The sequence below is a fragment of the Mobula hypostoma genome, chromosome 21 (assembly GCF_963921235.1).
Source record: "Mobula hypostoma chromosome 21, sMobHyp1.1, whole genome shotgun sequence".
In the NCBI taxonomy this organism is placed as follows: domain Eukaryota; kingdom Metazoa; phylum Chordata; class Chondrichthyes; order Myliobatiformes; family Myliobatidae; genus Mobula; species Mobula hypostoma.
The window spans coordinates 46,585,334-46,611,391 of NC_086117.1; the positions used below are offsets into that span (position 1 = coordinate 46,585,334).

The window sequence follows — 26,058 nt, forward strand, 5'->3', positions numbered from 1 at the left end:
CAAGGTTTCGTAGCCCATTGCACGACTCCCACCTTCTCCTTAACTTTAAGCTGGCCAGTTTATCTCCCTTCAAAATAAATATAACAGTAGAAGGTGGAAATCTGAAATAGAAACAGAAAATTCTGGAAATACTCAGCAGGTCAGGCAGCCCCTGAAAGTGAAGGTCAGGTCTTTGACCTGAAATTTTATTCTAGTCCAAACAAGCCTATTTCCATTCGAGTCTCTACTGTTTGTGTGACTATAGATGAGCAAACTGCATATAACACATGGCTGAGACAGCTGTCCTTCCCACAGAGGGACTGTGACTGCTGGTGAAACCTGCCTCCAGGCTAAAGTGATTAAATACTTGTGATCGTCTATGAGAATTATTCAGAAGCATTCTATATTAAAAAGATACACGCTGTAATCTAATTTCTGAGTTAAAAAAACAAAATAATGAAATATAGTTAGAAATGCATTTAAATTAATTTGATTAAATTGAAAAATCTCACGAATGACCTTAAAGTTACCCTAGCAACACACACAAAATGCTGGAGGAACTCAGCAGGCCAGGCAGCACCTATGGAAAAGAGTACAGTCGACGTTTTGGGCTGAAACCCTTTGGCAGAAAGTTACCCTTCTTCCTCTGACCTACGCTTCCTGTTTCACATGAAGAGATTGTTCCCCAGCCTGAGTTACCTCTGTACTGGTATAACTGGCAGGTTCCCCGCGTAGAGTGAAGGCCTTGGCATGGGTGAACAGTGGTCTCGTCAGAAAAAAATCTGATTTATCTGGATGTCCTGAGTACCAGCACCTATTCACCTGTTCACTGGGCTCCCAAAATTAAAAAGGTAACTGCCCGCAATGCCACTGGCGTGGCCCAGTGGTGGAACCGCTCCCTCACGGCTTCAGCACCCTGGGTTCAATCCTGACTTCCAGTGCTGCCTTTGTGGAGTCTGCACGTTCTCTCTCTGAATGAGTGGGTTTCCCCTGGGTTAGTACGTCAATTGGATGCTGCAAGTCACCACCAGTGTGGACTGGACTCTGGGACAGTTGACGAGAAGGTGGATCAGAAAAGGATTAGTGACAGGGGCTGGTTGATGGTCACTGGCCTAGTGGACTGTAGAGCCTGCTGAGTGCTGTAGCTTCTCTGTGACACTTCTGACTGGATTGGATGATCTTACACTAATGTGTGACCCCGATGTTTCTTATTAACCTATTGGCCTCAAGTTTATCCGATTATCAATTGCCTTTTACACACCCAGTCTGAAAATTTTCGAATGCTATCTTGAGCAACACACAGAGAATATGCTGGAGGAACTCAGTGGATCAGGCAGCATCTGCAGAAGGACATGGACTGTCGACATTTCAGTTCGAGACCATTCAGCTGGAGTGGAAGCTGGAGGGCTGCCAGCAAGCATGAAGAGTTGACACAAGAGCTGCTGGGTGATAGGTGGATCCAGGGGAGGCTGGCGACAGGCAGATGGGAAAGGGGTGAAGGGAATGGTGACAGGAGCCTGTCGGTGAAAGCTGGAGGCAACACGGGGCCACAGATGGTGGAATCTGAGAGGAAAGTAAGGATCTGAAATAAGGGAGATGGGAACAGTGGGTGGAGGGGACCTACCGAGAGGAGTGTCTAGCTGATGGGCAAATGGAATGGGTGCAGGAGGGAAACAGGGTGATGGGGCGGGGTGGGGGGGAGTGATGTAGACTAGGAGGATAGAGAAAGAGACAGAGGGGTGTAGATGACCAGAAAGTGGAGAATTTGATGTTCATGCCCTCAGGCTGTAGACCCAGATGGAAGATGAGGTGCTGCTCCTCCAGTTGGGGATTGGTCTCACCCTGGCAAGTGCTGAGGAGTTAAATCTGAGGGAGGATTTAGTGGCAGGAAAGGTGAGAGGTAAGGGGGGGGCTCACGGGGGGCTGGTGGGGGGATGAGGTTTGTACAAAGGTGTTAGTGAGAAGCCTCAGAGACTTGTACGGTGAATCCTCCGAGCTCTGGTTTGGGCGGGGACATCAACACACAACATCCAGGGAATGTCCCGCTCCCCGTCAGCCTGTCGAATTGTCAGCAGATTGCCGTACCCACAGGTGTTGTCTTTGGGGTCCTGAGGATTGTTTCAGGCTCTTCGGCTTTCTCTTCTGCATTCTCTGCCTCTGGTTTGGCTTGGGGCTCCGGCGCAGGCTCTGCAAGAACAGAACATCCACTGGTAACCGTGCTCCGTTTGCGAGAGGGAGAGGAGTCGTGTTGGTCAGAGGGTGATGGTTCTGGTTTGACGGTGTGCAGGGCAGGCTGGTGGTAGGTGTTGGTGTCGTGACGTGGCAAAACATGGGCCATATTAGTGTGTGGCCGAGACGATGCGTGTTTAGCATGTGTTGGATGGAATGTTGTACTGTTGTCATGGACCATGGCTGAAAGCGTGTGTGTATGTGTGCGGATGTGTGTGTGTGCACGTGCGTGTGGTGATGTGTGGGTGTACGTGCGTGTGGTGATGTGTGTGTGTATACATGTGTGTGTGGTGATGTGTGTGTGCTTGTGTGGTGATGTGTGTGTGTATATACGTGTGTGTCTGGTGATGTGTGTGTGTGTGTGTGTGTGTGTGTGTGTGTGTGTGTATGTGTGTGTGCGTGCGGTGATGTGCGTGTGGTGATATGTGTGTGTGGGTGATGTATGTGTGGGTGGTGTGTGTGTGTGTGGTGATGTGTGTGTGTGTGCGTGTGTGTGTGGGGTGATGTGTGTGTGGTGATATGTGTGCGTGCAGTGATGTGTGTGTGTATGTGGGTGATGTATGTGTGGGTGGTGTGTGTGTGTGTGTGTGTGTGTGTGTGTGTGTGTGTGTGTATATATATACACGTGGTGATGTGTGTTTGCAGTTGAAGGCATGTCACTGTGTCTCTGCAGGTTAATATATTGCTGACTTCTATTCATCCAGGAAAGGGCACGACCCTGGCTTGTGCCATGGAGCTGGAGGAAGTGACTTGGTGAATTCAGGACTGAATCCACTCCCTCCTGATGGTCCAGAATAGTCAAGTATAAGGTAGGGAAACAGGAATACACTATAAATCCCCACGAGATATGAATGAAGTCAGCACTGATCTGACTTTAGACTTAACTCTCCATAAACTCAACTGTGGTGTGGACCAAGGCTTTTCCTCAGTCCTCAATACATTCAATAATTCAGTGCTGGGTAGAGAATGCCAACAATTCCCAACCAGGATGAGTGAAGACTGTCCTTTGGCCCAGGGCTCACAAACCGCAGTGTGCTGTAATCCTACCCCATGTAAACAATATCCTCTTACCATCCTTACATCACCCCACACTATACTCTGTCTTTGAGTCCCAAACTATATTTTTACCTCTTTGTAGATTTGTTGTGCATTCCTAACGACTTACTTTCCCACCTCTTTGCATTATCAGCAGCACACTTGGTCCTTGATTTATGTCAAGGACACAGATTGCGAATGGTTGGGGCACCAGTGCTGACCCCTGTGGCCTCCACCACTGATAGTCCCCATTGACTGGCCCAGCTGAGGCTTTACCTTCAGGTTGTGTCTCGGTCGGTGGAACTTCCTCAGGTTCTGTGGCGGGTGCTTCTGGCACGGGAGGAGATGAAGACACACACAGGGTCAATCAGACGAAGACTGTATCAAGTAAACTAAATGGTCACCCACTGCATTGGGGTGGCTACTTTGCCTGATACAGAACACTGAGTTTAAATCTCCCACCCAGTTTTACCATAACTACCCAATTCCATTTAAATGAATTGGAGGATTTTACAATTGTTTACGAATTTCCCATTCGAACCTGCTTTAAGTAAAGGAATTATTTTCACCATCTCCTTTTAGTTCTATTAATGATTAACTCAAAAAAGTATTCTCCAGTTTGCTCCTATACCCCATAGTTAAATTATTTGCTCTTCTTAAGTTAAGGTCAAGACCAATTAATTTCTCAGTGATGCGTCCTCATCCCTTTTAGGTGGAAATAGTGTTGACTTTTTCTATCTTCATAATAGGATAGTCCATGAACCCACAAACACTATCTCATAATTCACCTTTTGCACTATTTATTAACTTTTGTGACTTATAGTAATTTTTATGGATTGCAATGTACGGTTGCTACAAAACTAAAAACTTCACAGCTATCCACCTGCTCCCTCAGTGAACAACCTCAAACCCTTCAAGATTAGGACAACCAGCTCCAGGGAAATGAGAAGTGAATTCACGGCACTCAGGCACTTGAGAAATAAAACTTCGCTAAAATATATATGCATTGATTTGTGTCTTTAGAAAATGGTGGGTTAACTCCAGCTACAAGCAACACACATAAATGCTGGAGGAACTCAGCAGGCTAGGCAGCATCTATGGAAAAGAGTAGTCGACATGCTGGGCCAAGACCTTTCATCAGGACCGGAGAAAAAGATGAGGATTCAGAGTAAGAAGGTGGGGGGTGGGGGGTGGGGGCGGGGAAGAACCACAAGGTGATCGGTGAAACTGGGAGGGGGAGGGGTGAGGTACAGAGAAGGGCAGCTGAGTGGTGATAGAGACACAGGGCTGGAGAAGGGGGAATCTGATAGGAGAGGACAGCAACAATGGAAGAAAGAAAGAGAAGGGGGCGGAGAACCAGAGGGAGGTAATGGGCAGGTAAGGAGATAAGGTGAGAGAGGGAAATGGGAATGAAGAATGGTGGTTTGAACTCCAGCTACAGCTGAGTAAACAGACTTGTACAAGTTCTTAACTTGTAACCTAAAAACCACTACTGGCCCTAACCCCCTCCCCTGGTCTCACCAATCACTTGCTCCTCTCCTCCCCACCCCCACCTTCTTATTCTGGCTTCTGCAAACTTCGTTCTCAAAATGTCGACTGTTTATTCCTCTCCACAGATGACCTGCTGAGTTCCTCCAGCATTTTGTGTGTGTTGCAGCAATTTTCACACTGCACGTCAATCATAAGAAACCTGATTCTGTTCCGGATACGGGATGCTCCAGGTGATAAGTCTGACGTGGAGAGGCAGCAGTACATAAAAGGGTTACAAGAATTGCATGAGGACCATGACTATGTACCACTCAAGGAAAAATAACTGAATGGAATGGGCTCTTTTCAGTAAAAGACTTCACACAGAGGGAGATGTTGTGTCGGAAATGATCTAAGGATCTCTGATGAGGCTGTGGAACCACTGAGTGGAGGAAGCCTCCCCGTTAGGTTGTACAGTTTGGAGAATAGGTACCTCTTGTTCTAACTACCCCACGTGCTTCCGCCCCCTTTTATAAAGAGGGTCAAAACCACCAATTGATTTTGTTCCCCAAGGGAACCACCCTGTTTCAGTGGCCCCAGCTCTTCGACAGGTTCCCACTAACCGGACGGAGCATTTGAGGTTAGTGGGTTAAGTTAACGTGATGGGGTTGATCCAGGTAGAACGACCCCTCATCAGCGACCCTGCAGTTCCCGTTGTGGTTTCTACCTGCTGTCACGTTCTCGGCTGCAGGCTCTGCTTTTGCCTCAGGAGGGGCTGCGAGGGGCAGAACGTTCTTCTCAAAATACCCCTCGTTGGTGATGTTTCCAGCCGGGGAGTAATGCGCCACCGCTATCGCCGTCTGCCCACTCACCGAGTAAGCAATTGCCATTTCTGTGGTGTCCTTCCATAGCAGCTGTGTGAAGTGCCCTGACAGAGAGAAAGAGAGAGAGAAGAAACACAAGCCGATGAACGTGGTGCACGTTGGTTCATGCATTCAGAAGTGTCAGAAGCAACACCTGAAGGTCCAGTGGGACCCTCTGTGCCCGTGTGTGAAGGACAGGGAGAAACACAGCTCACATCACTGGGCACACACAGCACTGACTCACCAGCAACTGGGCCTCAGTCCGCCATCCAACCACAACCCCCCCCAACCATATTTCCTCCAACTACTTTACATGCCCTACCCCTACACCCACCCTCTTCAGACTCCTCCCAAAACACTCTAACCGCCTCACACACCCCTCAGCGCCCCTTCCCCTTTACAATACCTGCTATCCGTCTCACTGCAGCTACCCATGTTCCACTCAGTCCTCACCTTCTCTTTCTTCCACCAGCTCTGCTCTCGCCCAGCACAAACCCCTCCAGCTCATCACCTGTCACCAGCACTACTCTCACCCCAGCGAGGAAGTCCATAGCTTTAATGCGAGAGGTGAGATATTTCAAAGGGATCTGAGGGGCATCTTTGTCATCCAGAGAGTGGCAGATCAGTGGGACGAGCTGGCAGGAAGTGGTTGAGACAGGTGCGATAACCACATTTAAAACGCATTTAGATCAGTACATGGATAGATGGGGCTTAGAGGGATGGGGGCCAAACACTGGGAAATGAGACTAGCCCATTGGCACCATGGATGGGTTGGGTTGAAGGGCCTGTTTTGCATGCTGTATTATTCAATAGCTTATATTCTATATCCGCTCCATCTCATCGACACTGCATTCAGTCCCGGTACACAACTCCCAGTCGAAACTCACTCTCACCCTGCCCACTCTCAGCTACTAATACCACCTCCTCCACCCACTGACACCCACAGTCCCAACACATCCTCTTCACACCATAGGAAATGGAATTAGATAATTATTGTCACATGTACCCTGATAGAGTGAAAAGTTTGCCTTGCGTACTGTTCATACAGATCAAATTCAGGAATAGCTTCTTCCCCTCTGCCTTTAGATTTCTGAGTGGACATTAAACCCATGAACAAAACCTCATTTTTTTTTTGCACAAACAAGAAAGAATCTGCAGAAGCTGGAAATCCAAGCAACACATACACACATAATACTGGAGGAACTCAGCAGGCCAGGCAGCTTCTACAGAAAAGAGTAAGCAGTCGACGTTTCAGGCCGATAACCTTCAGCAGATGTGTGCTGCTTGGAGTGCTGTGTTCATTTCTGGTTCCCTCATTGTAGGAAGGATGAGGAAGCATTAGAGAGGGTGCAGACAAGATTTACAAGGACACTGCCCAGATGCAGAACATGTCTTTCGAGGAAAGGTTGAGTGAGCTAGGGCTTTTTTCCCCTTGGAGTGACAGATGATGGAGGTGACTTGATGGAGGTGTTTAAGATTAAGAGATGCATGGACAGAGTGGACAATCAGTGGCACTTTACTGTGGCAGCAATGGCCAATACCAGAGGACAACAGTTTAAAATGAGTGGAGGAAAGTTTAGAGGAGCCCTCACAGATAGGTCTCTTTTACACAGAGACTGGTGGGACTTGGAGCATACTGCCAGGGGTGCTGGTAGAGGCTGACACATTCGGGATATTTGAAGCACTCATAGATAGGTACATGAATGTAAGAAAAGTGAAGGATTAAGTCGGTATAAGAGGAAGAATTAGATTACTCATGGAGTAGATTTACATCAGCTAGCACAACATTGTAGGCTGAAGGGCCTGAAATGATGTTTGCTCTCTATTCTAATGCAAGCATGAGCTGTGGGGCAGAATTAATCCAGCATTTCTTTGCAACCAGAAGATATTTTGTGGAAATTATTATGTTAAACTTGATGGTAGGCTCTCTGACTGGAAAATGTTGAGTCTTCTCTGCTTTGAGCTAGCTTTGTTAGGACGGTGCAGGAGGACGCTGAAGTCAGTGGTGTTGAAGAGGAGGAAGATCAGGTCCTATTTATGGATGGGATGCAAAGTGCTCACCCCATCCAAATTTATCTCATCAACAGAGATATCCATGTGATAAACATAACAAGCTGGGATCAGAGAGCACAATTAAAACACAATGAGCATCACAGCCTCAAAATGACATTGGAGCTTCATTAAAAACAGAAATTACTGGTGAATTTCTGCAGTCATGTAGCATCTGTGGAAAAGAAGAGAGAATTAACAATCAGCAGATGACCGCGACCAAGGATCTTCTCCCAGAAGGGTCAACTCTATTTCTGCCTTCAAGAAACCACTTGACTGCTGAGATTGTACAGCATTTTCTGTCTTTATTTTAGATTTCAGCAGGTTTGACTTTGTGAATATTTGGGGCCTTGATCCCTTTACAGTTGAAGGGCAGATACATGACAGGGGTGCATGGCCCAGAGTCGGGCCTTTTGGCCCATCACATCCATGCTGACCCCTTTGCTCACCTCCACAGGTGAAACAGAATGGAGGGTCAGAGCAAAGCAAGGGGATGCTGATGAAGAGAGAGTTGGTGTGGTGTGGTGTGGTGTCAGAGACATTTAGTGTGGATACTGAGGTGCAGCTGGTCAACACAGCTGGGCACTTCTGGGATATTTAACTGTCTACAAAGAAGTGAAAATTGCACTGAGAAAGGATGTAACCAGAATGAACACACTCACCAGTTTCACTGGAAAATCCAGGATTGTTGTAGTCATAATCCTTAATTTCTTCATACCATGCATCTACCGGATCCTTGCCTAAAAAGAAAACAACTTGTCAAAACCCTCCAGTGAGGCAAGAGTGGTAAGGGCATGTAAAACAAGAAAACATCTGGAAACATTTGTGTGCAGCAGACAATGAAGTAGAAATGGTCACATTACCTATTACCCCAGAGAACGGTGAACATCATGGGCTTCCCACTGTAGGATGCGACATTACATTGATCCATTCGCATTAATTATACTGCATCAAGATTATTAGTGGTTAACACAGCCTATTAAAAGGAACGTTTGTCAGTGATGGAATATTTCCTTGGATGCTTGTGTTCTGTTATCTCAGGTTCACCAAACCTTCAATAGAATCTAGTCTGAAGTCTCATTTTTTAATACAGGGGTTTCCTCAACACTGGGCTCCCCCAGACACTGTGTTCTGAATTCTACCATGAGAAGGAATGGGCAAATGTTTCGAGGATGTGTTCAATGACTCCTTGAAGAAATGTAACATTCCTGCTGAGTCCTGGGAATATCTGACCCATCAACGGTCAGAGAGGAGAAGGAACATTTGGGAGGGTTCAGAGAACCTTGATGTCTTGGTTCAGGGTAAATGCCATACCACAAATGACAGACCACTCCTTTGGGCACCTCTGCCCCTTGCTGGAAGAGTCTACGGGTTCAACGTTTGCCTCTTTAATCAACTCCAAACCCATAGTGTGGAAGATGACCACTATCTCATGTTCCTTGCCCTTTGGAGCTTTGGGATGCAGCTTGTCAGGCCCAAGGGCTTTGACAGCCTTTAGCCCCATCAATATCTCGGCTTTATTTTTCTACTAAATTTAAGAGCATTTTAAAAAAGTGAAATCATTATTCTGGCCCAAAGGCAAATTGCTGTTTTCTGATAGATTTCTGAAACAAAAATGACTTTGGAGGATTCTTATTGAAGCTTATTTGAAATGAACATGTAAAGAAGGAACAAACTAGAGACAATCTGCAGATGCTGCAAATCCGAGCAACACACACAAAATGCTGGAGGAACTCAGCAGGCCAGGCAGCATCTATGGAAAAAAGTACAGTCGACGTTTCGGGCCGAAACCCTATTTCTGTCTTCATAGAAGCCACTTGACTGCTGAGATTGTCCGGCAATTTCTGTCTTTATTTCAATTTCTGCAGGTTTGGCTTTGTGAATATTTGGGGCCTTGACCCCATTACAGTTGAGGGGTGGATACGTCATAGGGGTGCATGGCTCAGAGTCAGGCCTTCGGGGTAAAAGATGAGGAGTAGATTTAAAAGGTGGGAGAGGGGGGAGAGAAACATGGGGTGATAGGTGAAAACGGGAGGGGGAAGCATGAAGTAAAGAGCTGGGAAGTTGATTGGTGAAAGAGATACAGGGCTGGAGAAGGGGGAGTCCGATGGGAGAGAATAGAAGGCCATGGAAGAAAGAAGATGGAGGAGGAGCACCAGAGGGAGGTGATGGGCAGGCAAGGACATAAGATGAGAGAGGGAAAAGGGGATGGGGAAAGGTGAAGGGGGTGCCATTACTGGAAGTTTGAGAAATCGATGTTCATGCCATCAGGTTGGAGGCTACCCAGATGGAATATAAGGTGGTGTTCCGCCAACCTGAGTGTGGCTTCATTGCGACAGTAGAGGTGGCCATGGATGGACATATCGGAATGGGAATGGGAAGTGGAATTAGAATGGGTGGCCACTGGGAGATCTTGCTTCTTCTGGCGGACAGAGCATAGGTGCTCAGTGAAACGCACTCCCAGTCTACACCGGGTCTCACCGATGTACAGGATGCCACACCGGCAGCACCAGACACAGTATATGACCCTAACAGACTCACAGGTGAAGTGTCACCTCACTTCACATGGGGATGCCAGCGTTAGTTCTATTTAACACAGAGAGTGGTAAATTCATGAAATGCACTGCTGGGTGTGCTGGGAGAAGCAGACACATCTGGAACATTTAAGATAGGCACATGACCAAATGAAAAATGGAGGGCTACTCCATGTGGGAGGGAAGGGTTGGGATTGATCTTAGAATAGGCTAAAAGGTTGGCACAACATTATGGGCTGAAGGGCCTGTACTGTTCGATGTTCTTACTTTGCATCTGTGCCCTGCCGTCTAGTTTTGGACCTTTGTGGAAAAGACTATAATGTCCACCTTACTCATACCCCATATGATTTTATACACTTCTATGAGGCCACTCCTCATTCTCCTGCACTACAGGGAACGAAGGTCAAGCATGGTCCACCTCTCCCTATAACTCAGACACTCTAGTCCAGACAACATCCTCATAAATCTCTTTAAAAACCCTGTCAGGCCTGACAATATCATTCCTATACCAGGGTGACCAAAACTGCACACAATACTCAAAGTGCAGCCTCACCAACAACTCGTATCACTGCAATATAACGTCCCTACTTCTAAACTCAGTGTTCTGACTGATGAGCACCACGCTAAGCACCTTCTGCACGACACTATCTACTTGCACAGTTGCTTTCAGTTAACTCGCACACTTGTACTCCCAAGTCCCTCTGTTCCCCAGCACTCGACGGTCCCCGGCCATTCACTGCAAAGTTCCTAGCCCAGTTTGACTGTCGAAAATGCGTTATGTCACACTTTTCTAAGTTGAAATCCATTTGCCGTCCCTCAGCTCATCTCCCTACCTGATCGATTTCCTTGCAATTCATTGTAACTTGCTTCACTCTCAACAAGACCCCCTGATTTAGTATCATCAGCAAACTTGCTAATCGTGCCATTTACGTTCATATTTGACTCATTTACAAGTTTATGGGGCAGCACTAGTCATTACTCCATCTACAAAAGATTTAGCCTCTTTCTTCTTCTGCCTTTCCCTCTGCCTGTCTCCCTTACCATGCAAAAGTTGATCCTCATCTTACTTTCTCTCACTCCTTTCCTTACTGCTCTGCATTTTTTTGCCCAATTCCTCTCTCTCTTATTCTCCCTTCCATCTCTTCCTCCTTCCCATCTCTTTCTACCCCACTTTTTCTCTCCTTCTCTCTCTCGGTCACCATTTCCTCCCATTCTCCTGGTCTCTGCAGTTCTCTGTTGCTGGTACCCTCCTTGCCTGAAGCCTCTGACAATGACTGAACTGGTGTGATGGTCCAATTTCACAGGGCTCGAAGGATAGGAATAAAAAGTTGGCTGAATTCTCTTGACTCTGTCAGAGAAGAAGACCTATGAGGAATTTTTGCATGTTGGTAATGGAAGCCATGTTCATTGTATGAGAAAGGCCTAAATGGCAATTGAATCAAAAATTGCAGCTTTATTGCAGAGAAGTCGGTAATAGTTTGGAAATAATTAATGGTGATCGTTTGTAAAAGCAGGAACAGAAGGGTTCTGGGGCTGGCTAGACAGACCTCAAACCCCAGAGATGTTGAGAGAGACCTCATAGGCCCCAGGCCTCTGGCTCCATCTCAGTCACCTTTTCTCACTGTTACCATCAGGTAGGAGGTACAGAAGCCTGAAGGCACACACTCAGCAATTCAGGAACAGCTTCCTCCGCTCTGCCATCAGATTCCTAAATGGACATTGAACCCTTGAACACTATCTTACTTTTTTAATATATATGATTTGTTTTTTGCACAATTTTTAATCTACTCAATATACATATAGTGTAATTGTTTTATTTATTTATTATTATCTTATTTTTCTTCTTTTATATTACGTATTGCATTGAACTGCTGCTGCAAAGTTAACAAATTTCACATCACATGCCAGTGATAATAAACCTGATTCAGATTCGGATTCTTTATTAGACCTGCATGGAAGCGTAAGGTGGTGTTTGATAAGGAACACTGTTTTTCTTAAAACGTATTAAGGACTTGGGCAGTTGTACAACAAATGATTGCCAAATTTTTAGATGGTACAAAACTCAAAAACATGAGGATATTGACAGGCTGATGAAATGAGGATACATAAGTTGCAAAAGTTTGGGTACCTCTGGTCAAAATTTCTGTAACTGTGAATAGCTAAGCGGGTGAAAGATGACCTGATTTCCAAAAGGCATAAAGTTAAAGATGACACATTTCTTTAATATTTTAAGTGAGAAATCTTTTTTATTTCTATCTTTTACAGTTTCAAAATAACAAAAAAGGAAAAGGGCCCAAAGCAAAGGTTTGGGCACCCTGCATGGCAGTACTTAGTAACACCCCCACTGTTCTATTGAAAAAGTTCAAAGGAACATCTAAACAAGCCTGATGCATTTTGGAAACAAGTCCTGTGGACTGATGAAGTCAAAATGGAACTTTTTGGCCGAAATGAGCAAAGGTATGTTTGGAGAAAAGAGGGTGCAGAATTTCATGAAAAGAACCCCTCTACAACTGTTAAGCACGGGGGTGGATCAATCATGCTTTGGGCTTGTGTTGCAGCCAGTGGTACGGGGAACATTTACTGGTAGAGGGAAGAATGAATTCAATTAAATACCAGCAAATTCTGGAAGCAAACACCACACTGTCTGTAAAAACGCTGAAGATGAAAAGAGGATGGCTTCTACAACAGGATAATGAACCTAACACACCTCAAAATCCACAATGGACTACCTCAAGAGGCACTGAAGATTTTGCCATGGCCCTCACAGTCCCCCGACCTAAACGTCATCGAGAATCTGTGGATAGACCTCAAAAGAGCAGTGCATGCAAGACGGCCCAAGAATCTCACAGAACTAGAAGCCTTTTGCAAGGAAGAATGGGTGAAAATCCCCCAAACAAGAATTGAAATACTCTTAGCTGACTACAAAAAGCATTTACAAGCTGTGGTACTTGCCAGTGGGGGTGTTACTAAGTACTGCCATGCAGGGTGTGCAAACTTTTGCTTTGGGCCCTTTTCCTTTTTTGTTATTTTGAAACTGTAAAAGTTAGAAATAAAAAAGTTTTCTTGCTTAAAATATTAAAGAAATGTGTCATCTTTAACTTCATGCCTTTTGGAAATCAGATCCTCTTTCACTCGCTTAGCTATTCACAGTAACAGGAATTTTGACCAGGCGTGCCCAAACTTTTGCATGCCACTTTATGACAAATGAAATTTGATGCAGATAAATTGTAAAGTTCATCAAGTTATAGAGTCATACAGCATGGAATCAATAAGGGAGGTAATGGCCTAGTGGTATTATTACTGGATTATTAATCTAGATAGCCAGGCAAAGTCCATGGGACCTGGTTCAAATCTTTCTTTGGCAGATGATGCTAAGTCTGCATTTGCATTCTGGAATTAAAATGTCCAACAATGACCATTGTTATGAAGACCTATCTGGTTCAATAATGTCCTGTAAGGGACAATATGTCCTGGTATCCTATTTCCTATTAGGGTGGAAATCTGCCCTCCCTGCCTGATCTGGCCTACACCTGATTCCAGACCCTCAGCTGTGTGGATGATTCTAAACTACCCTCTGAAATGGCCAAGCAAACTGATAGTTGTAATAAACTGCTTGAAAGCCTCAACCGATTCAAGAAGGCAGCTGAATGCAAAGCAATGCGGATGATTGTCAGGTAATAATATAGAGACCTGGAACAACACCTTGGGACTAGTTGGTGCCTAATTACACCACAAATAATCTATACTATAACACTGTTTTAAAGACACTCGTTGACATTGGCTGAAAAGTTTGATTACAATACATAATATAGCTATGACATCTGGTTTATCCTCCAGTCTCGATAGACCCCATGAAAATACATTTCCCTGCCAATGACTATGTCCATGACCCACTCTGTGCAAAGTGAATGTGGCCGAGGCCTTTGACCTGTGTAGCACAATTCTCCGTACTAACCGTGATCCTCCGCCTCGTGCAGTGAGCCATTCTTTCCTCATAGGATAACCCTCAGAAATCAGTGCAGTGGATCTACGCTGCATTCGAGCAAGAATTTCATTCCCATGACTGGAAGTCGCATCCTTTACACCAACCACAGCAAAAACCCCCACACCTTCCATACTCCATCTGGCCTGCAACAAAGTCAACATATAATTGTGCCTTTTAATTGCTAGATGCACTCTCACGCATACTTCTTGACCTTGTTTCTGGTGTTTATCTGTATTTCTCTGTCCGTGCTCATTTGTGACCAAACCATATGAACATCTTTCACATGGCTGAGGTAGATAATCAAAAGCCTTTGGAAAATGTTGACATTCTACACAAACAAGCTTCCTTTCCAATCACTTCTTCAATGAAATCTGTTCAATCAAAGTCAGTCTTCCATAAGATCACGTTGAACCCTGAACATACTATGCTTTTTCTAAGTGTCCTGTTGTGCTGGGGGACTGTCTTCCCTTGTCAAGTAGTCCCTCCTACTCTTTATTTCTTGATGCCCTCTGTGTTACAAACTCTACCCGTCTCCTCCAGTGATTTGTTGGCAGTGAATTGCACAGGTTCATCTCCCTCTGAGCGAAGAAAACTTTTCTCCCCTGTAACCCAAGACAGTCCCCCAGCCAGGGGATCATCCTCTCACCAGTCCCCCAGCCAGGGGATCATCCTCTCACCATCAAGTCGGTGTAATCTGATCAAAATGGTTAAATTTTGAATTAGATTCCCTTTCGCTCCAGTGACAATCTCTCCTTGTACAGCGGTACGCCCATCCTAGGATCAGTCTGGTGACTTTTGTTGTTCTTCCTCAGTGACGAGCGTTTCTTTTTACGGGCAAGGAGAACAAAAGTGCACACAGGACTCCAGGAGCAATCTCACTGACAGAACAACTAGGAGCAGGAGCCAGTCCTTCTGCCCCTCCTTTGTCAGCAGCATGGTGAATCTCTCCGGGCTATTTTTGCTGCACTGTCCCCAAATCCCTGGATTCTCTTAGTGGCCAAATCTATCCATCCAGTAAACTCAGTGACCGAGCCTCAGCAGCCACTGGTGGCAAAGCTTCCACGGGTTCACCACCTGCTGACTGAAGGACTTTCTCCTCATCGGATTCCTAAAACAGCGGTCCCCAACCACCGGTCCGTGAGGAAACAATATGAGTCAGCTGCACCTTTCCTCATTCCCTGTCACGCACTGTTGAACTTGAACATAGGGTTGCCAACTGTCCCATATTTGCCGGGACATCCCGTATATTGGGCTAAATTGGTTTGTCCCATACGGGACCGCCCTTGTCCCGTATTTCCCCCGCTAAGGTTCCTATGAAACCTTTCGTGCCGAAATGGCATAAAGCGCAGAAGCAATTACAATTAATTTATATGGGAAACATTTTTGAGTGTTCCCAGACCCAAAAAACGACCTACCAAATAACACATAAAACCTAAAGTAACACTAACATATAGTAAAAGCAGGAATGATATGATAAATACACAAAATAAAGTAGAAATAATGTATGTGCAGTGTAGCCGGGAAGATTAAGCCAAAACCTATTTGTGGAAAAAAAACTGGCACGTACGCGCATGCGCACGTCACGCACGCACACACCGGTGCCCGCGCAGGGCTTCATGGTCATAGTAGTCTTTAATGGGGTAAACACAAGTGTCCCAGGATTTGATTGCTACTTTTGTCCCTTATTTGGGAGTGAGAAAGTTGGCAACACTAACTGTAAAAGACATGTTGAGGTGAGTTTAACCCTACTTGGACAACCCCTCCCCGTCAGCTGCTCTGCAAGAATATTGTCAATGTTAAACTGGTCCGCGGTGCAAAAAAGATTGGGGCCCCCTGTTCTAAAAGACCAATGCCCATTCTGAGACTGCACCTTCCTGGTCCTAAACCCGTCACCAGGGAAATGTCCTCCCTGCATCCAACCTGCCATGTTTATGTTTCAGTTGGCTTGGCACTGGAGCCAGAGGCTCATGGTGGAAGGTTGCTTTAGTGATGAGAAGCCTGTGACCTGTGGTGTATCACAAGAATCATTGCTGGGATCCTTACTGGTTGCGAGCTACATTAAGAGTTTGGAAATGGATGTTAGAGGCACAAAGAATAAGTCTGCAAATGTGCGCTGATTTCTCTGGCAAGTGCATGTGATTCATCCTTGGGCACAATACTATTATTAACTCCTTCTGTTTTCTGGGATTGGGGACACTTTTCCTTCCCATTTTTGCATTAGGTAGTAGGTATAATCTTTGTGCATCCGGCATTCGTTCGTTAAATTTATCTTTTTTTCTGACCACTGCCATGAAGCTCCCAGAACTATCTGAACTAACTCATTCTTCACAAATCCCTTTTTGTAGAGTTAGATTTTGAACGACTCTACTTCCCTGATTAAAGAACTCTATCAAGTTATGGTCACTTCCTGAATGGACTCCACACAACAAAGTTATTAATGAATCCTTATCATTGTTAAAGAAGAGGAAGTGAAGAGGTTTCAGGGTGACTAAGTTCCCTGTTCAGTCTGTCTATCATGGGTGCACACATTAACATAAGTAGATTCTGTTTCCAAACATTATCCTTCTTTACAAGTAACACATACAAAATGATGGAGGAACTCAGCAGGCCGGGCAGCATCTATGGAAAAAAGTGTAGTTGGTGTTTCGGGCCGAGACCTTTCGGCAGGATTCGAGAAAAAAAGCTGAGGAGTAGATTTAAAAGGTGGGGGAGAGGGGAGGCAGAAACAGAAGTGAATAGGTGAAACCTGGAGGTTGGGAGGTATGAAGTAAAGAGCTGGGAAGTTGATTGGTGAAAGAGATACAGGGCTGGAAAAGTTGGGGATCTGATAGGAGAGAACAAAAGGCCATGGAAGAAAGAAAAGGGGGGAGGATCGCCAGAGGGAGGCGATAGACAGGCAAGGGGTTAAGGTGAGAGAGGGAAACGGGGATGGGAAATGGTGAAGGAGAGTCCAGGGGCATTACCAGAAGTTTGAGAAGTCAATGTTCATGCCAACAGGTTGGAGGCTACCCAGATAGAATATAAGGTATTGTTTCTCCAACTTAAGCGTGGCCTCATCCTGACAGTGGAGGAGACCATGGATGGACATCTCGGAATGGGAATGGGAAGTGGAATTAAAATGGGTGGCCACTGGGAGATCCCACTTTTTCTGGCAGAAGGAGCGGAGGTGCTTGGTGAAATGGTCTCCCAATCTACGTCGGGTCTCACTGATATACAGGAGGCCATTTCCTGAATTGATTCCACACAACAAAGTTATTAATGAATTGCTAAAGAAGGGGAAGTGAAGAGGTTTCAGGGTGACTAAGCTTCCTGTTCAGTCTGCCTGTCACAGGTGCACACATTAACATTAACTACATTCTGTTTTCAAACATTATCCTTCTTTCCAAGCAACACACACAAAATGCTGGAGGAACTCAGCAGGCCAGGCAGCATCAATGGAAGAAAGTATAGTCGGTGTTTTGACATTAGGGTAGGTAATTTCCTGGTGCTAGATAGGAAATACCTCGGGTTATTTGGGAAGTGAGGAAGTGATTGCTGCAGCTTTGGTGGTGATCCTCGTGTCCACACTGGCCACAGGAGTAGTGCCAGAGAACTGGAGGATGCAAATATTATTCCTTTGTTCAAGAAAGGGTATAGGGATAACACTGGGCATTATAGACCAGTGAGTCTTAAGTCAGTGGTGGGCAAACTATTGAAGAGGATTCTTAGAGGCAGGACTCACAAGCATTTGGAAATGCATAATCTGATTAGAGGTAGTCCTACATGGCTTTGTGAGGGGCAGGTTGTGCCCCACGAGCCTGATAGAATACATTGAGGAAATGACAAAACATATTGACAAAGGCAGAGCAGTGGATGTGGTGTATATGGACTTCAGTACAACATTTTACAAGACTCACTATAGTAGGCTCCTTCAGGAGGCATGGAAACTTGGTGGCATCGATTGAGAATTAGCTTGTGTTCAGTTCTGATAGAGGGTGATAGGAGATGGACCGTATTCTGCCTAGAGGTCGTTGTAATAGGAGATGGACCGTATTCTGCCTGGAGGGTGATAGGAGATGGACCGTATTCCGCCTGGAGGGTGATAGGAAATGGACCGTATTCTACCTGGAGGGTGATAGGAGATGGACTGTATTCTGCCTGGAGGGTGATAGGAGATGGACCGTATTCTGCCTGGAGGGTGATAGGAGATGGACTGTATTCTGCCTGGAGATCATTGACCTCTGGTGTTCCACAGGAATTAGTTCTGGGAACTTCAGTTCTTTGTGAATTTATAAATAACGTAGATGAGGAAGTGAAAGGGAGGTTATGTGGTGAATGTTGGTGGTGTTATGTATAGTGTAGAAGATAGTTGTAGGTTACAAAAGGACAGTTATAGGATTTAGAGCTGGGCTGCAAAGTGACAGAAGGAATTTAATCCGGAAACACGTGAAGTGATTCACTCTGTAAGGTCGAACTTCAAGGCAGACTACAGGGTTAATGGCAGGATTCTTAGCAGTGCGGAGGAGCAGAGGGATCTTGGGCTCCATGTGCGTAGATCCCTCAGAGTTATTGTGCAAGTTGCTAGGGTGGTTAAGAGGGCATATGGAGTGTTGGCCTTCATTAGTTGGGGGACTGAGCCAAGAGCCATGAGGGTAGTGTTGCAGCTCTATAAAAGCTTGGTTAGACCACACTTGAAGTATTGCGTTCAGTTCTGGTCACTTCATTATAAGGAAGACGTGGAAGCTTTAGAGAGGATGCAGTGAAGAGTTACTAGGATGCTGCCTGGATTAGAGGGCATGTCTTATGAAGATAGATTGAGTGATCTAGGTCTTTTCTCTTTCGAGTGGAGGATGAGAGCTGACTTGGGAGAGATGTACAAGATGATAAGGGCCATAGATAGAATGGACAGTCAAAGACGTTCTTCCAGTGAGCAAATGGCTAATACGAGTGGGCATAAATTTTCAGTGTTTGGAGGAAAGTGTAGTGGGGATGTTAGAGGTTTTCTGTACGGAGAGAGGTAGGTGCGTAAAACACACTGCCAGGGGTAGTGGTAGAGGCAGATACACTAGGAACGCGTAAGGGACTCTGAGATAGGCACATGGATGAAAGATAAATGGATGGCTAAGTAGAATGGAAGAATTAGATTGATCTTGGAGTAGATTAAAAGGTCCGCACAATATTGTAGGTCAAAGGGGCTATACTTTGCTATACTGTTGTATGTTCTATGATCCCTTCATGACACCCTCCCTTTCTGCTATCCCTGATTAGCAAAGCTACTCGTTCACCTCCTTTACCTCCATCACAGTGCCTTTTGAAACCCTTGTTCCTTATACTTACCATGTTAAATACATTTCATCCTATCCAACTGACTGTATTTATGCCCTATCTACTACCTATCCTTCCTTACAGGCTTCCTTACACGTTCGGTGGTGAGGAAGGCAAATGCAATGTTAGCATTCATTTTGAGAAGACTAAAATGTAAAAACAAGGATGCAATGTTGAAGCTTTATAAAGCATTGGTGATGGCCTCACTTGGAGTATTATGAGCAGTTTGGGCCCCTTATCTTAGGAAAGATGTGCTGGCATTGCAGAGGGTTCAAAGGAGCTTCACAAAAATGTTTCTGGGATTGAAAGGCTTGTCATATGAAGAATATTTGATGGCTCTGGGCCTGTATTCTCTGGAATTCCACAAGAATTGGGGGGGGGGGGGTGGAAATCTTATTGAAACTTATCGAATGTTGAAAGGCCTATCAAGGATAGGGGTGAGGATGTTCTCTATAGTGGGTGAGTCTAGGACCAGAAAGCACAGCATCAGAATAGAGGGACATCCATTTAGAACAGAAGTGAGGAGAAATTTCTTTAGCCAGAGAGTGAATCTGTGGAATGCGTTGCCACAGGCAGCTGGAAGGCCAAGTCACTGGGTATATTTAAGGTGGAGGTTGATAGATTCTTGATTGGTCGGGGCATGAAGGGATATGGACAGAAGGCAGGAGATTGGGGCCAAGAGGAAAATTTCATCAGCCATGATGAGACAGCAGAACAGACTCAATGGGCCAAATGGCCTAATTCTGCTCCTATATCTTACGGTCTTTACACCAACCACTCCATCTTTGACCTATCACCCTGGTTCCCATGCCCCTGCCAATCTAGTTTAGACGATCCCCAACAGCTCTAGCAAACCTTGATATTGGTCCTGCTCGAGTTGATATGTAACCCATCCCTGCTGTACAGATCACACCTTCCCCACAAGAGATCCAAGGATCCATGATTTTGAAACTCTGCCACCTGCACAAATTCTTCAGCCACACATTCATCTGCCATATATCCTATTCTTAACCACACATGGCACAGGCAGCAATTCAGAGATTACTACCTTCTGAGCCCTGATTTTCAGCTTCCTACCTTGTTTCCTAATTTCTGTCTTCAGGTTCTCATCCCTTTTCCTACCTATGTCAATGGTACTCATATGTACCAAGACTTTAGGCTGCATATCATCCTCCTTACGAATGCTATAAACTCAGACAGAAACATCCCTGACCTTGGCACCTGGGAGTCTCCTTCACGCCCACAGAATCTCCTGTCTGTTTCTTTAACTATTCAATAACCCTCACAAGTGCGCTCCTTTTCTTCTTTTCTGAGGCACAGATCCAGACTCAGTATTAGAGAGCCGGTCACTGCGGCTTTCCCCTGGTAGGTTGTCCCCACAACAGGATCCAAAGTGGTATACTTGTTACTGAGTGCAATGGCCACAGGGGTACTCTGCACTATCTGCCTATCCTCTTTCCTTCTCCTGACAGTCACCCAGATACCTGTCTCCTGCGACATAGGAGTGACTACCTCACTGTAGCTCCTGCCTATCAATTAGATTTGAGAGATTTGAGAGGTAAATTTACACAGAGGTCACTGAGATCCCAGACGGAGCTGCCAGATGAAGTGTTTGCAACATTTAAGAGGCACTTGGATAAGTACACGGAGGGAAGGGGATTGGAAGGTCATGGGCTGAATGCAGGCAATTGAAAATAGCAGGAAGGATGCGATGGTTGGCATGAACCAATTGGTTCAAAAGGTCTGTTTCTGTGCTGTATTGCTCTACGATCCTGGGTGTGAGGTTGGGAGTCACTGTGTTGGCAGTGAAGGGGATGGAGATCACAGGGAAGATATGGGAGAGGATTCATAAGCTGCAAGGACTCACCTTGACCATTCTTATAGGACATGATATTTTACCATGACATTGGTAACCAGTCTGGGGGTGTTCACCACCACCTACAGCTCACTCTAAGTTCCCGGCGAACATCTCTCCTGTGGTTGGTCTCTCCAAACGTCTTCAGTAAACTGGGGAGCCCATGCTTGACCTCTGGAATGGCTGATGCTGCCATGTGGAAAGAGAGTGCCCCTAGTGGCTGTGCCTCAGAAGTACGCTCTGTGTGTACATGCTGAGAAATTCAATTAGACCTCTCCTAAGATGGCTCAGGATTACGCAAGGAAAACCATTAAGTAGTGCAGGCAATTCTATGACACAAGAGATTCTGCAGATGCTGGAAATCTAGAGCAACAAACTCAAAATGCTGGAGGATCTCTTCCCTCCATAGATGCTGCCTGACCTACTAACGTCCTCCAGCATTTTGTAATCCTTTCAGAGATTTTTTTACAGCAACAACTAGGGAAATGACAAATGGTGCATCTGACCATGGAGACACACAACCCTCCTTTAAACTGGGCATTAATTAATCTAGTTACTACAGTTAACGCCCCTCCTCCTCCCTCACACCCCATCATGGTTCAAACCCCTGCTCCTTCTCAGATCATAACGTTCACTCCCATGCCACTTTGCCCAGCTGAGAAGCCCACCACTGACTGATTACCTGATCCAATCTTTAGTCACATCCTTCCTGGGCCCTGACCATCCCTGGCCCACTGCACATCCGACATCTATTCCTGGGTCACTGATCGTAATGGGCTCCTGACCCACTTACCCCTATCCCCTAACTGTTGGTCCCCAGCCATTGTCCCACCACTGGTCAGCATCCAACTTCGGCCCCCGACCTCCCTCATAATTCAAGACCTCGTCGCCCCATTCCCAGCCCCCTCTGAGCTGGGTCCACAGGTTTTCCTTTGCGTTCCTTCTGCACCATTTCTACACCAAGGAAATGCCATTTCATTCACATCTGATGTTCTGGGGTTCTGTCATTGTTCAACCTGCTGGCAGCACTCACAAAGCACGATCAGTCAAGGGCACAATGACCAACCGATGCCCTTTCCAGGGGCTGATGGATTTCAAGGCTACAGAATGATTAAATTGTACTGTTTAAGGTATCATGGGGGAGGACCAATGATTCTCAGATATGGATAGCTATTTTGCATTGTTAGAAATTCACCTTCAGCTTAAATAAAGCCAATTACTTAGATATGAGGAGCACAATGATTAAGAGAGTTTGAAAAACATTAGCGTCAAAGAATAAATGGAAAGCTCACGAGAAATTCCTCAACACTCTCAACACACATAGGCATCATTGCTAAAATAAAAACTCCATGAACAAACCAAAATACAGCTTCAATCAAACTAACATAAAGGCAGAAATTGTTGAAAATACTCAGCAGGTCAGGCGGTGTCTGAGGAGAGAGGAAGAGTTGATGTTTCCAGTCTGAGACCCTTCACTAGAAATGGTAAGAAAGAGATATCGACTTATAATTGTTTCAGTGAGGATGCTGGAGATAAGGACAAGACTGCAGACACTCTCTCCCACTTGAGGTTACATTACAGTTTGAAAGATCTTTCATCTGAAACGTTTCCATGCCATGGATCTTTTACTGACAGCTTCTGTTTTTGGATTTCCTATTTGAAACCTACAGCTATTGACTCATTGAAGATGTTGACAAAATCGTTGATTGCAATCATTGCTTAAGCTTACTAAAATGCTTCAGCTTAACTGGAAGTTCACACAGAATAAATAGTACAACACACAGTGATGTTCCACAGATGATATTCTCACACACCGAATGATAATTAATAACATGTGAGAGAGTATCCAGTGTAGACTGTCCCCTGCCGTTCAGTGAGATAGCGGTTGATTCAGTGCGTTGTTACTTTACCACATAACATTTTGCATATATTCAGAAAGGCATGGTGTCATAGTGTCACACAGCACAAAAAAAGAAGTTTCTCCACCCACCATAACCATTAAATTCCTATCTACAGAAGCTCCATTTCCCCTCACATTATTAGTCATAGAATCATAGAGCAATACCGCCCAGATAAAACACCCTCAACTCAATGAGTCCATGCTGACCACAGTGCTCATCAACTAGTCTCATTTTCTTGTGTACGGTACATCCCATATCCCTCCAGTGCCTGCCTATCCAAGTGCTTCTTAAATGACACCATTCTACCTGCCTCAGCTACTTCTACTGGCAGCTCATTCCATATATTCACCACCTTTTCCTAAATTATTAACCCTTAAGTCTCTTTTAAATCTTTTCCCTCTCCCCCTAAATCTATGCCACCTAGTTTTGGACTCTCCTACCCTGGGGAAAAGACTGTCACCTTCCAGCTTATCAACGCTTCTCATAATCTTAAACACTTTTATAAGGTTGCACCTCATTCACCTACATTTTAAGAAGTTAAAACCTAGCTTGGTCAACTTCTCCCTATAAATCAGACCCTCTAGTCCTGAAAATACCCTTGTATATATTTTCTGCCCTCTGTCCAGGTTGACAACATCTTTCTTATCAAACCTATACACAGTGACCTCACCCATGACTTATACAATTACAACATAATATTCCAACTCTTACAGTATATTCAAGTGCCTTGACTAACGAAGGCGACCATGTTAAATCCCTTTTTCACCACCCTGTCTACCTGTCACACTGCTTTTAACAAACTCCAAGGTGCCTCTTTTCATTACATTCTCTAGTGCCCTAGCATTCATAGTACAAGTCCTTTTCAGGTTTGACTTTCCAAAATGCATCACCTCACATTTATTGGTATTGAAATCCATTTGCCACTCATCAGCCCACTTACCTAACTGATTAAAATCCCCTTGAGATCTACGATAACCTTCTTTGCTATCAAAAACATTTCCTAATTTTGTGTCCTCCGCAAACTTGCCAATCAAACCTTGTACGTTCACATCCGGGTCATTTATATTAATAATAAATAACGAGGGACACAACAGTGACCCCTGGCAGCACACCACTAGGCACTAGCCTCTATTCTCAAAAAACAAACTTTCAACCACTTCCTAGCTCCAAGCCAAGTTTGAATCCACCGAACAAGGTCTGCCTGGAGAAACTCAAAGTCCAAGTCTGTGATCAGGCCTAGAGAGTTACCCAACTTAATTCGTGGTAAAAGTTCAAATATTTCCTCCAGGGTAATATGAATGTCCCCTAAAATATATCCGATTTTTTCTCTTTCCTCTTGAGCAATCATGATTTTCTCCTCGGTAAACACTGAGAAATGTTGATTTGAAATTCCACCCACCTTTTGTAGCTCAAGTCCTCGGTGGCCCTGCTGATCTCTAAGGAAATCTAGTTCCTCTCTAGCCGCCTTTCCACTCTGAACATTTCTACAGAATCTCTCGGATTTTCTTTAACTTTACCTACCAGATCCATTTGACACCCTCTCTTCGCCCTCCTGATTTCCCTCTTAAATGTATTCTTAACCAAATGTTTAATAAGCAGTAAGGTTGCCAGCACTAACCCTGGTGATGCATTACTGACCACAGCCTTCCAATTCTAATTCTGAGACAATTACTGATCCAATTCTCACCTTGTCCTTGATCTCCTGGGCTTGAACCTTTTGGACCGATGTGAGATCTTGTCAAACGTATTTAAGTCCACACAGACCACATCAACGGCACATTCCTTATTGCTGCATCTCATGTCCTCCTCAAAAAATTCAAATTATTCAGAGAAGAAACCCCTTAAACGAGCCCACTAACCATCACTGATCGATCTCTGCCTTTCCAAGTGTTGACCAACACTGCCCTTCAGATTTTTTTCCCTTAAGTTTCCTACCACTGATGTAGGACTGAAGGTTCGATAATTATCCCTGCTGGCTTTCTTGAATATTTGCTGTCCTCCAATCATCTGACATCCCACCCTTGACCAGCAATGATTCAAATATGTCTGTCAGAGCTCTGACAATCTACCTATCCTTGTTTCCTGGGGCAGCAGGGATCTAGACTGTACGACACTGTGATTTTACATGGACTGAGTGATAGTTTGTGCACTGTGGCAGTGACAAGCCTCTCTGTGTAACAGGCACACCATTTGGTTGTTGATTCATGCCTGCTGTACAAAATTACTGACACCAGACTTACCACCATGGCACAACACCAACCTGTAAACTCCATCGCTCCAGAGCTCCACTTGTACCAGATGTTTTCTCCGTTCTTGGTCTCACTGTGCTCCATCTCACCCCGGGGAGCCAGTTGGTCAGCCCAGGCCTGGCAATCACCTACCATCTCCTTGTTGTAAGTCAGAGGGGGGGTCGCGTGGAGCCTTCTGTACTCGTTGTGAGCATCCAGCGCCTCCTGCTCAAACTTTGAAAGCTCTGAAAATGGATGCATTCACAAGGTGTTAACTTGGACCTTGCTGCATTCGAATTCCAGTCTGTCACCCACCCCAGTGCCTGCCAGTCAGTTTCTCCTGCCAACCTGAGCAGCCGTAGGCACAGCTTGGCATAAAGTGATGACTGAAAGTTCTGTAGAGCAGACTGAAGTGTACACCCTCTCAACTTCCATCCCTTGCCTCCACATGGCCCCAGCTCCTGAACATCCCTCTGTGGACAATCCCTCTCCCCTACCCTTTTAACCAGCAGTAGGACTCTCATGTTTGAGTTTGGGGGAATTAAATTCTGCCCTAAAAACCTGACACAGAAACCACGTGGAAGAATCTGGGGCAAGAAAATCAGCTTGAGGAACTTGACAAGTTGAGC

The 26,058-nt window shown here is 45.2% G+C and overlaps 1 protein-coding gene across 1 annotated transcript in view; it reads right to left on the reverse strand.

Annotated features, from left to right (window-relative positions):
- The window catches only part of LOC134360095 (uncharacterized), a 136,419-nt gene extending 110,918 nt beyond the window's left edge, over positions 1-25,501 (reverse strand). The window contains exons 1-4 of the mRNA XM_063074175.1: positions 25,462-25,501; positions 8,285-8,362; positions 5,438-5,638; positions 2,065-2,166 (exon numbers count right to left, since the gene is read on the reverse strand). Of these exons, the coding sequence (XP_062930245.1) occupies positions 2,065-2,166; positions 5,438-5,638; positions 8,285-8,362; positions 25,462-25,474 (394 nt within the window). The 5' untranslated portion in view covers positions 25,475-25,501. The remainder of the gene's footprint in view (positions 1-2,064; positions 2,167-5,437; positions 5,639-8,284; positions 8,363-25,461) is intronic.
- Between the last annotated feature and the right edge of the window lie 557 nt (positions 25,502-26,058).